The 12,964-nt window shown below is 37.5% G+C and overlaps 1 protein-coding gene across 6 annotated transcripts in view; it reads right to left on the bottom strand.

Annotated features, from left to right (window-relative positions):
* The window catches only part of Erc2 (ELKS/RAB6-interacting/CAST family member 2), a 978,194-nt gene that overhangs the window by 413,374 nt on the left and 551,856 nt on the right, over window positions 1-12,964 (bottom strand). For all 6 annotated transcript variants that reach the window (XM_047532409.1, XM_047532410.1, XM_047532412.1 and 3 more), the window contains one exon: window positions 3,690-3,825. In XM_047532409.1, the coding sequence (XP_047388365.1) occupies window positions 3,690-3,825 (136 nt within the window). The remainder of the gene's footprint in view (window positions 1-3,689; window positions 3,826-12,964) is intronic.

The following is a 12,964-nucleotide window of genomic DNA, read 5'->3' as shown; positions in this document are numbered from 1 at the left end:
ACCACTGCTTTACAACCACTGAGTTTTGGAGTGATGGTTACATAGCAGTATGATGGCAATTACTAACTGATATGTCTCTACCAAAAGGAAAAAAATAAAAGATGGGCTGAAGGAACCAGATATTTTTTTTCACATGCAAACCTGTTTCTTATGTTAATAGCCTAGATGTTAAAGGTATTTGAGTTTGCGATTCCTACTATAAAACTATAAACTTAAGAAATAAAGAAAGCTGGATTTACAAAAGGTTTCCTACCATGATGACATGTCTTGGGTTTACAGAGCTGGCCCAGTTTCTGCCTATGGCCATTGTGTCCTACTTGAAACAACAAATAACATGGTCACTCTATCATACAACTTTGTTTCCAATTTTCATGCCAACTAGGTTTATCTCTTTGAGCTCTCCTTTGAAGCCTAATCCAATAGCTATTATTTTTGCAGGCAATAATTTTTCTGATATTTTTATGGTTATAATACCTATTTGGTTGGTTGAAATCATGAAACTAGGGTATCCAATCCATTACAAAACATTAGTGAAGAATAAATCATATTTAGCAGGTGCCAAATGTAAAACCTCAAGCCAAATGACTACACAGATCAAATCCTGGTAGACTGACACTTCAAGGGTTTACCAGTCAAATGTATAAATAGGAAGTATTTAAAACAACAGTAATATTAAAAAATTGAGGGCCTGCAGAATGTTTTCAGAAGGCAATAATTACTGCATCTGAGCACATCTGCTTAACAATCCAGTCAAGTGGGAGGTTCAGTCTCTATTAACCTTAACCAGAGACATTTTCATCAAAATTAATCGTGATTACTTTTTATTGCATTTCAAATGTTATCCTTTGTTTGGGGTGGTCAGGAATGCAACTAAGCAATTCCAGACTATGCTATCTTTTATGAATAGGTCTACGAGGTAGTTATCAAGGTTCCTTATGAAAATATTGCTATGTAGAAGTTCATGGGCCAAAACAAGACATTAATTTCCATAACTATATGTGTCCTTAGAAAAGAAAAATTACTATATATAGAAAAGACAAAAACTTCGATGCTTAACACATACCCAAGTATAACTATGTAAATACCCTGCATGTACTAGACAACTCTTTGCTTAAATGTTTTTTCACCTTTTCCTTGTGATTATAACAGTGAATCATTAATACTTATTCTGAGCATAGCCTATGCTTATGCTTACTTTGTAGCTCTCAGAACACCTCTGGAGTACATGTAATTATTATTCCTGTTCTACAGGTGAGGAAACTGAGACTTTTGGAGGTTAAGTGACATTCCCAAGGGCACTCAGTAAATTCTAAAGCTTGGAACAAAACTCAGGCATTTTAGCTCTAGAGTTAGTTAACTAAAGATAATAACAATGCTTACATCACTGAAAACTGCATCCCAAATGCTTGGTCAATAATGTTTTGTGCTGTCTATATCATACTCTATCAACCTCTGTACCTTTTCTGATGGTTCTTTTTCCTGGGGGCCTTTCCTACCACTTGTCTCTGCCATCTCATACTCATTCAGCTCAAATCCCACCTGATCCATGAAGACTCTGTCAGTTTTCCTGCCTTCCTAATTCTTCAGAACACTATCTAAAGATAGTCACATATAGGTTTATGTCCTGGGTCTGTTAAAAAATTTTGAAAAGGTTATTTTATCTCTCAGGGCCTCCTTCTTCTAATATGCCAAATGGGATAATAATTGTTCATCTGCCATATGATGGCTATAGTGTACCTCTGTAATTTTATCTGTCTAGAACCCCTTCAGATAGAAGGGCTTATTTTTTTCCTGTGGTAGGTCATCTGTCCTTACTCTTAGTCCATGGAATTGGATGAAGCTGACCCCTTCCCCTTAGGCTCCTCATGATCAACATGGCCAAAATCTGACATGTCGATTTATATGTCCTAATCTGAAAAGTTTGCTAAAACTATTAGAGCCACTTTCCTTTGTCCTGGAGTGATTATATTCTTAAAAAGTAGGCTGGCTGCTGTTGGGCATTATTTGTGGAAAGTCTTCCTGAGGATTCAGGCAACAAAGATCAAATCATCTCTCTAAGTAGGATGGAAACAGATTATTGATGTCACTGTTTGGATGTTTGAATCCAGTCAAACTGAAAATCTCCCCCTGGATTTTGCAGTTAATTTAACATTTTTTTCCTTTCTTAGAACAGATTGTGTCATGTTCCTGTCATGTACTTAAGAGTCCTGATTGACATAAAACTGAAATGGGATACAGCTACTACACAGTACCTATTGCAGTGTCCAGCATATTTAAAAATGGTACCTACCACTGTCACTTGTTTTTCTGCATTTGTTTCTGGAAGGCAGAAAAACCTGGAGTCAGGTTTATCTACACCCTTTACTAGGATGTCACTTCAAAATGTTTCTGGGACCCTAGTTTCACCATATGCAAAATCACCAACATTTTTATAAGGAATAAATGAAAACGTGCTTGAAAAAAGAAGGAAAATATTCTACAAATTTTAGTTATTATTATCTTAATATTTAAGCTCCAATTTATTATCTCTTATCAGAGATTGGGAAACTAAGACCCAAAGCCCTGGGATGTGATTTGTCAAGAACACTGAAGAAGTTGTGACCTCAACTGAGAATGGTCCATCCTAGGGTGACATGAGCACTCAACAGAGGATCTGATCCTAGTATTGTGCTATTCAGTGAAAACTCCAATTGAAACACCCATGCAAAGGGAGCTTAAGTGACACTATTATGCTATGACCAGGCCACAGAGAAAACCTAAATAAACCTAATAAAATCTAAATAACTAAATAACCTCCATCCGCCACGTGTTTCCTTGTATTTCCTACTCTGGAATAATTATTTATTTCTCTTTTGGTCAATTAAAAAGATGAACTATGAGTACATATTGAAATTATCTAACGTCTTCTATCTCCAAGGAGGAAACCTAATATATAACTGAAGAAAGACACTAATTAATAAGCAAAATTTAACATGAACATCAGCCAAGTCGAACTTGAACTGCTCTGTTTAAAGGCACACTGGAATAAATAAAGGAACTTCAAAGCAAATGCCCTGTGTTAGCTTGAATGTTTTATTGAGCACATGGGAAGAACTCCTGTGCCAAAAATGGGGATGGTTAATGAGGAAAAAATGGTGTTTTCAGTCAGTCAGTTGGTTTCTGAGACAGGGATGTCAGTGGGAGATAACTATATTCATGGAGAAAACAGACTAATGATCTGTCTCAGAGCCTCAGAATTTTAAGCAAAATAAAACCAGTTTTGTAAACTATCTGAGAACAGAGGAATGCATCCTTTCCCAAACACCTCCATGATTATGCACATACATTTCCCTTTTACTAACCCCAAAACGACTTAAACATAAATAAAAAGGGGAGTCATTTCTATGCTTTAAGATTCTCGCCAACTATAGAAAAGTATCCCTTACCTTTTAAGGTGAGATACAGGAACCAAGAGACTCTGCAATCACATTTCTAAACTCCACCGCAATCAGCTTCCTTGAGTACCATTTTTGAAAATGCTTCATACACGGAAAGACCTATTGGGTTCCCTGAGAGTACATTGCTAATGCTGAACTCAGGGCAAAGGCAAGTCCATCATTTCTCTGTGTATTATCCTGCAGCAATGGTTACATGCCAAAGAGAGTCAGTCTCCAATTATTTAGGGATTAAGAAGATAAACCCAGGCTTACCTGCAAATGCTGTGAGTTGTCAGCCATGCTATCTTCTCGCCTGCGAACTTCTTCTAATAACTGGGCATTCTTCTTCTTTTCCAGCTGTTGATTGTGCTTGAGGTTGGCCACCTTCTTATTTTGATCCTTCATGTGCCTGGGAAAAGTCAGCACAACTTGGTTACATTCAACTACTGAAAAGCATATGTTGTTAGAACACATTAAGTACTAAGAACAGAATATCTTATATGGGCTCAGGAAAAGTCAAGACCTCAGAATATTCCATTCATTCAACTACAAATATGTATTGAGCACCCACTGAGTTTTAGGTGTCAGGATGGTAGTGGGGCTTCCATGCTGAATGGGACAGGTCTTCAGTTTCATGGAGTTTAGAGTCCAGAGGGCAAGAAAGACAAATACCAAGAGAACACAAATTTTGTCTTGCTAATATTTGAGGAAATAAATAGCATGCTGTGAGAGATGATGATGTGAACAGGTGGTGAAGTGGGAGGAGATGAATTTAGACATTGTTATGGCCATTGAAGTTCTCCTTAAGAAAAAGAGACTTTGATTGAGACTCAAAGTAGCTAACCAAGAGAAACAACAGTAGAGGAGCACCCCAGGGAGAGAACAATACATTTGCAATTCACAAGACAGAAAAGAAGTTGGTTGCTTTCAGTAATGGGAGGTCTTCAGGGAGGTTAGGTAGGAAGGCAAGACTGCAAAGATAGGCAGGCCTGGCACAAAGGGCCCTGGGGTTCCATGATGGGCCATTTATTTTCTTTTAAGTGGTTTCTGTTCTAATTATTATTATTCTTTTGGATCATGTTCTTAGTCTGAGATCATAATCCATTACTTTTATTTTAAAATAACAATTACAAGACTCCAATCAAATACACTGTCAACACTTAGCTCAAACAGAATAAGAGTTTGGATAATCACAATGTTAAATAGAGCCCTGGTGCCTGGAGTAAAAGATCTCAATGAATCTATAGGATATCAAAGTACCATAAAGTGATCAAGTGAGTAAAAGACTAATAAAGGATGGGTTAAAAATAAGAAATAGGAGTTACAGGCTTAATGTGGACTATTTCACCAGCAGCATTTAGCAAAACATTCCACAGATTTAGGCAACCATGTCCATGGCAGCTGTTATAAATCTAATCCAACACACGAGGAGGCAGGAGGGCAGTAGAGAGGGCTTGGGAGCAGTGACTCCAAAAGAGGAGGGCCGAAGTTCCCAGTCATTTGAGGTCCTTCTTAATCTCTTCACCCCCATCTTCCCAGCACTGCTACATCAGTTGCTGTGACTGAGCCCTGACTCCCAAGTCAAGTGTACTGAGACCACTGCTCTTATGGAAATATAAACAAGATGAGAACTAGATGATAAACAACAAACATGTCAACTTGAAACAATTAAAAAGAAAACAAAAAGCATTCTCCACAAGAAACTTTTTGTTTCTAGTCCTCATAAAACTATGCACTCCCCTACTCCCTCCCACTCCAAAAAATAAAGTTCCAGAGAACTGTTTACCAAGTTGAATAGTCCTCTATTAGGAATCCTGCTAATAAGTGAAGTCTGAACATTTGGGCTCCGTAAGAAATATTTGCAGTACCAACTGAAGCAGTGATGTAAGTGTTCTCAGTGGACTTAGATAATATGTACAAGATCCAAAAACCCTCCCCTTAGTTCTTATTTATACTGCATAATTTTTGTCCTTTTCTCCAATTTGCTCCGTGCACATGTATGAAACCATCATCTTAAATCAATACACAAATCTATGTTCAAACAATTATTTTTTGATTACTCTAAAGATGTTAGGAATGACCTCTTGCTTCCTAATTAAATAAGAATAGTATTTTCAAAGCTTATATTGAACAGGGCAAGCACATTTTCCACTTACTTAGAAAAGTATGGCCACTTCTCAGAAAAAGGATATGATAGATCAGTATGATTAGTGAGAGTGTTTAATTAGAGGACATTTTTATAAATAAATACATTTTATTAGTTTAAATCATACCATCAAATAGAACCAACTGCCTAATGTCTCTCCCCCAACAGTACCAGTGACAAATAAAACGGATCATCGTTAGAAAAATCATTTGCATAAAGAACTCCCACAAAGTTCTCAGAACAGTCTGAACACACAGACCTTACTCTCAGGGATAATCCAATGTTTTTGCAATCCAAACAGGAAAAAAAAAAAAAAAAAAAAGACAAACTCCAAGACCATGTGTTCCTTAAAGCTTTCCTGAATTAAGAATGAGAGGCTAAAAAAAAAAATGGGGAGCTAAAGTTTTGACACTGTGATGGAGGCCCTTTTCAGCATTTCCCAACCATTTTTTTTTCTTTTAACATTTTTTAGTTGTAGATGAACCCAATACCTTTATTTTATTTGTTTATTTTTATGTAGTGCTAAGGATTGAACCCAGTGCTTCACACTTGCTAGGCAAGCACTCTACCACTGAGCTACAACCCCAGCACTCCCAACCATTTCTTAAGACACAAATGATGAGTAGCACTGCTTAGAATGTGGTTAATTAGATCAATAAAGAACAAGGTGATCAGAATCATCATTTTGTACAGGTAAGTATCAATAGCTACCTATCAAGTATACATCTCTCTTTCACTTTCAGAATATTTATGTCACTTTTAAATATATTCCTAGCAGTCAAACCCTTTCATCTAATAAAAGTTTCCTCAAAAACCAAAAAGAGAATGAATTGCCTTGCAGAGGTAGAACAGAAGAGAGGTAAGGAGTGGCATGGTTTGGGTGGGGAACAATGAGTGAAGCCTTATCTACTGAATAGCCCTTCCTTGGGTATTCCTCAGGGAAACCTTAAAGCTGTCTGAAGAAGAGGTTGAAATGGCAATTTAGTGGGGAGCAGGTGAGGACTCAGGAAATTTAAAAATACTAAATCCCTTGGAGAAGACAAAATGCCTTTTCCTCAAAGTCCAGTGATGCTCAGTGAAAAAAAGTCACCACAGTGACTTTCTAGTAACAACTTCAGCATTTCCAGTAATGAAATTTGCAAGTGACCTATTAGGTTCTATATCTTTCCCCACCTGCAGAAGTAAACCCACACTGAATAAATCAATATGCCAAATCCAAAACAGTCCCTACCTATCTCCAAAATCTGGAAGGTAGGACTATAGCAGTGCAGACTACAGCACTCTCTTGCTATATTGCCCCAGAGGAAACTATCATTTGTACCTCTTTCCCAAACTCCCACCTAGTTAGCAACTTGGGTAGTTCCAAGCTTCCACCAGAAACTGATCTGCTTCCTGTTTATGGGGGGGAAAGTTTCTTTGGAAGGAATTTTTCTCCAAGGAAACACCATTAAAAGCATATCCAAGATGCGAATTAAAGTAACAATAAAAGCATTTATTGGGGAGGGGATAGTTTAAAAATATAAAGTCAGTGTTCAATGTTTGACCTCAACTGACCAGCTTCATGAAGCAGTTTCACAAAACAAGTCATCATGTCACTTTTCAAAATTCAGTCACCATTAAGGAATTTGGATTAAATAAAAAAAAATTCCAACATAAATCAAAGTCAACAATGGTTCAGAAAGAATGCCAGAGAGAAGAGACTCCTGCTATTTTCACTAGAATAATCTGTCAAATTAAAATTAGAAATGGTCTCTAACTTGCTGGTGAGAACATGCCAGGTTTGACACTTCCAGAATTACATTGCTGAGAGTACTGGAGAGTAAATGCACATCTTCCTCCAAGGACTTGTGTACATTTTTATATAAAGTAGAAAATCAAAATTTCTTTTAAATTCTCAGCAGAAATAAGATGTCATTATCCATCTGTTCTCACAAACTTTAAAAGATTGATAATATTCATTGTTGGAGAGGATTCAGGAATTCAGCTCTCATATGTGGTCAAAAGGAGTAGAATTCACAAAAGCATTTTTGGAAACCAGTTTGGCAGTATCCACTGAAGTACGCATACCTTTTTCCCAAGCAAACCCTTCTTCTAGGAAAAAAGCCTGCAAAAATGCTAAGAAAACATGCATAAACATTTATGTAAAAACATTTTCATTAGAACTGTTAAAAGTGAAAATTTGAAAACTAACTGTCCATTAGAAGGAAAGTGACTGAAAAAAACTAAGTGTGTTCATAATATGGTGTCAGGTTAGCTAAGAAACTTAAGAAAAAATGAAAAACCTTCAAGACATGTTGTTAACTGAAAAAGAAAACAGGTAGCAGAACAATATACAGAGTCTGATCTTACTTATATTAAAATATAAGAGTTTATTTCAATATGTCTATACACATATTCATGGGAATGGAAATGTCTGCAAATGCCACACCAATTTATAAACAATGGTTGACACAGGGACAGAGAATGGGATTAGGAAAGAAGGGACTTTAGTTGTACTGTATAAGTTTGTGTATGCGTGTGTGTGTGTGTGTAAGTGGGGTGCAAATACATACAAGAAAATGCACCAATATTTAGTACACAAGGGAATGATTTTTGACCAATCAAAATATAAAGCATTGCCTTCATCCAGCCTCAAGTCCCTTCCTCCTGCTCTGAAGTAATAATCAATGTTCTAACATTTATCAGTTTGCCTCTTCTTGAGCTTCATATACTTGGAGTCATTGTGTCTGGTTTCTTTCACTCAGTATAACATTTTTAGGATTCATCCATATTTCGTAGTACATCACTCCATTCTTTTTGCTGAATAACAGTTCATTATATGAATATACTCAATGGATAAATAACTCAATGTATTGTTGAGCAGAGGTTTAAAATGGTGCGGCCCTTACAGAAGAACACTTCTGGACTACATGATACTTCCAGGTGTGGCTGTAGTGTAATGGCTAATAACAAATTTTCGAGCCAAGCTTCCTGGACTCCCATTAGAAGTTTGTCACTTTTATCTGTGTGCCCACAGGCAAGTTCCTTCACTTTTCTGTGCCTCTATTTCTTCACATATAAAAAGAGAATAATAATCAAATCTAACTCATAAGGTTATTGTGAAGGCTTGATGAGTAAGTATAAATAAAATGTTTAAAACAGATCCCAGCATGTTCACTTTCTGTTTCACTCTTAGCTTACAACAGGAATGCAATCATGTCTTGTGCAATATTGTACACATATATTCAGAGTCTCATTTCCCACACCCGAACAGCAAGTATTGCAAATACTTGAAACAATGGTCTTTGGAATGCATTATTAAATGCTTTTTGTCATACATTTAGCTTCCACTTGTGCTTTGCTTAATGATGAGTTACATTCCTGGCAGGTTATCCTGATGGCAGTATGGCAGGAAGGTCAGGACCAGCAAGGGGAAGTGAGCTGAGACCCTGAAGGGACTGCACAAGTTGATGGGCCACACACACACAATGGAAGCTGACAATGAAACCTGCATGCAGAATTTCCGTTAATAAAAGCTCTTACTTTTAACCACTGAGAGGATTCCATTTTTTTGAAGCTTGTAAATACCAGTGAGTACTTCAGCATAGCTATAAATTTTAGAAAGCTATCATAAATATTCTAAAGATATTTTATAGCAATTACAAATGTGCTATATGTCATGAGCATGATCGTTCCTTACTAGAAGGAACATCTGCTGTGACAACTTGAGAAGACAAAAGCCGGGTCACAGTCTGAGGAATCAGTTTGAGAATGAGTCAGATCTCTTAGACTTTGCATCAGGAGGCAGTCTCTCAAGGGCAAATGTTTGACCACTGGTTTCATGACAGTTCACTGATTAAGGGTTTCCCTGTCAAAACCCTTCATCAGGCCATCCAAGCCTACCTCTCCATGCCTTCTGACTTGGTTTTCCTCCCTATTGTATTCCTTGTCTTTCCCTCCCCACAGTTCTTGCTCCCTAGAAGTGAGTGTTACCTTATCTTCCCTTCCACCTGCTGTGGTGCCTAAGTTTATGTAAGAACCCAGAGACAGGTCACCTTCAAATAAAACACAAGATGTCAACACACCTTAAAACGATATCATTCTTCACTTGGCAGGACAGCAGAAGGTACCAAGAACCTGATAATTCTAACTAAAGAAGGTGTTAAGGAAAGAGAGGGCTCAGATTTGAAAACCTGAGAAGTGGAGTTTCCTGAAGGCAAATGCATTTGCATGTTCCATCTTCTAGTACCAGGTCCTACTATTAGACCCTCTTTGGAGGAGATGACCCTATCAGGCTGGTCTTTCTTCAGCTTGATGAAATGACTGAATCATTTGAGACCATGGGAATTGAGCAGCTATGCATTAAGAAGCCCAAGACTAAGGACTAGTTGCCAGATTGAATATATTCTCATGGCAGTGGTACCCTTTATAAAGTCTATGACTTTGGCCAAGTTATTTCACTTAGAGTAAGGGGTATTAAGTGATGCCATAAACTTAAGGCTCTTAAACTAGCACCTCTCACACTGAGTATGCCCCTGCCACAAACCCTCTTTTGTGTAGCATAGATTCATCCCTCACCCCTGACCTTCTCATCCAAGGCAAGAAGACCTTGGGAGCAGTCTTAGGAGATTACATAAGCAGAAGGTGAATTACATAGCAAGAGGAGAATTTGTTCGCCCTGTAGACATTTCATTTTGGAGAGGCTCTAGAAGATTGACTCTTTTCAAATGGTCTTCCTCCCTTTGACTCTGGAGGACCCTCTCCCCCAAATAATAAAGGAATGTCACACCAAACATGAATGGAATCCAGACACTAAAGTCAAAACTAGAAAGAGATGGTGGGAGCCTGTTTGTGAGGACCCCAGGAACAGAAAGAAAACAGAAGCAGGATGCTAGCACCCTCTTCTAAGAACATGTGCCTCAAGGCACAATAGTCCTAACTTCATAGGATGCCCTGGGCAGTAACCTGGACAACTATTAGAGAAGTAGACACAAATCAGGTAACATTGGAGAAGGTGAATTTTCCAACAGGGGAGATCTAGAATGCAAGGTGAGAGCTTCATAGCTTGGAAGTCATATCATAGGGGCAATAGCAGTTATTGATATGAGGACCCAGCTCTAAAACAGGACACAAAACCAACAAGGGTGCCATGTAATTCCATTCCTTGACCCATTAACCTCAATGAGATCACCTTTTAAACAAAGTTCTAGTTTTTATGAATGAATCTATGCTCACAAGCAGAAATATTTATTGTTTTTCACATCCTGAAGTGTCATTGTATCATAATGAGTTTGGTTCTTCTTCCTGTCCAAAAGATTAAATTAGAGATGAACAGTTTGGTGATGACAAAATAAGTGAATATAAAAGTAGGAACTCAACAAAATGAGAAAGTAAAAGAAAGACAAAGGGGCAAAGACAATTCAGCTATTGCTTAAGAGATCTGAGGACAGAATTCTCAGAACCAAGGGGCACACTCAAGACCCAGCAAGACCTCAGTTTTAAAATCCAGCCCTGTTTCCATTTCATATCTTCTTTTTGCACATCATTTATACTTCTTTTCAAATCAAAAAATGGAATCTGAGCACTTTTTAAAATAAAACATTTGTATAAGTGCCACAATTCCATGGAGTACTGTATCGTTCTAAAAGCCTACAACTCCACTGTTAGACGCAGGCACATTAGGGCCAATTTGGTAGAGTGTCAGCTGTATTTACAGTTTGGGGTAATATAAAAACATATGGAAACTGTGAACATTGACCCCCGGGAGGCTAATGCTGGAGGAAACCAACATTCCACAGTCTGGCCAGAGGTTGGGGGCGATTTGCCCAGACAATATATATCCAGAGCAACCTATGAGCACAAGGGGCACTTCGTGTATGCAAGACCTATTTTTATTGCATCCAATCTGGAACTGGGTTGCAGCAGCTCAGACATAAAATAAAGTAGAGGTGTAAGAAGATAAAAATCTTTTGTGATGATTTTCCAAATTAGAGTACAGAAATAATATGTTGGAGTTTGTATTCTTTGCTATCACAAGTCAATTTAAAATATTTTTAAATAATAAAAACTCCATTTTCAGATGTCAGATTATGTATCAGATGCTGTGCTAAGCACTGTAAACGTATTATCTAAGCTAAACAAAACAACAACCTTACATGGAGACAGTCTTTTCCCCCATAGAAATAGAGGCTTAGAGAAGAAAAGTTGTCTGTCCAACATCATTCAGACATCATGCATCAACATCATGCAGAACTTGAACCATTGTTTCTGTGATGCCAAAGATCATGGACTTTTATGTTACATAAAAACAGTAAGCTATTATCATATATTAGTAGGATTTTTTTTTCACTACAAAAGTAAACAGCACATACTAACCAGGCCAAGAAATTCACTTTTGAAAGTCAATCCCTTTTCTTTATAAAGCAGGCAAAGTGCTATCCTAAATAAAGCAAATTACACTCTTTGGGATTGGAGTAATCTGTGATGCAGCTCATCAGACCATCGCCAAAATAATTTGGACCAGTGCTGAGTTCAATTTTTATTGCTACATAACAAATTATTACAAACTTAGTAGCCTAAAATAACACTCATTTATTATCTCACAGTTTCTATGGGCAGAAGTACAGACATAGTTTAGCTGGTCTCTCTGTTCATGGTCTTGGAGGGCTGAAATTAAGGTGTCAGCCCAACTGCATTTCTCATCTGTAGGCTTAACTAGGGAAGAATGTACTTCCAATCTCATTCAGGGTGTTGGCAGAATTCCTTTCCTTGCAGCTGTGTGACCCAAGTCCCTAGCCTTTTGCTGACTGTTGGGAGGACTGAATCTGCCCTAAGGTCCTGGAGGCCAACTCAAGTTCCTTCCATAGTCCTGTACACTGACAGTTCACAGAATGGTTATTTTTTTTTTTTTTTTTTTTTAAGCTAACAGGAGAATCTCTCTCCAGTTTGCTAACTGGGAATTTTATATAATATAACATATGCTAGCACCCTTGTCACATAAAATACCTATGCAAAAGAGTGGGATCCCATCACCTTTGCCATATTATATCAGTTGGATGTATGTCACAGGCCCTGTTCACATTCAAGTGGAGATTATATGTGGATGTGAAAACCAAGGGGTGAGGATCATGTGGACCATGTCAGAATTCTGTCTTGTACTCTGCATTATAGAACTTTCTACATTCATGGAAATGTTCTATTTCTATGCTGCCCAGTTCTGTAGCCACTAGCCCCATGTAGCTATTGAACCTGAAACACAGCTAGAGCAACTGTAGAACTGATTTTTACATTACTTAATTTTAATTAATTTAAATTTAAATAGTTACATGAGGCTCATGGCTACCTTCTGGACAGCATAAATATGGGCATGAAGCAATGTGCAAATTACATGTTAATTATTTTTAAATATTTTAAGCCTTTGTAC

The sequence above is a fragment of the Sciurus carolinensis genome, chromosome 17 (assembly GCF_902686445.1).
Source record: "Sciurus carolinensis chromosome 17, mSciCar1.2, whole genome shotgun sequence".
NCBI classification, from domain to species: Eukaryota; Metazoa; Chordata; class Mammalia; order Rodentia; family Sciuridae; genus Sciurus; species Sciurus carolinensis.
The sequence above is the reverse complement of the archived record's forward strand: the minus strand, read 5'-3'. Positions and strand labels throughout refer to the sequence as shown.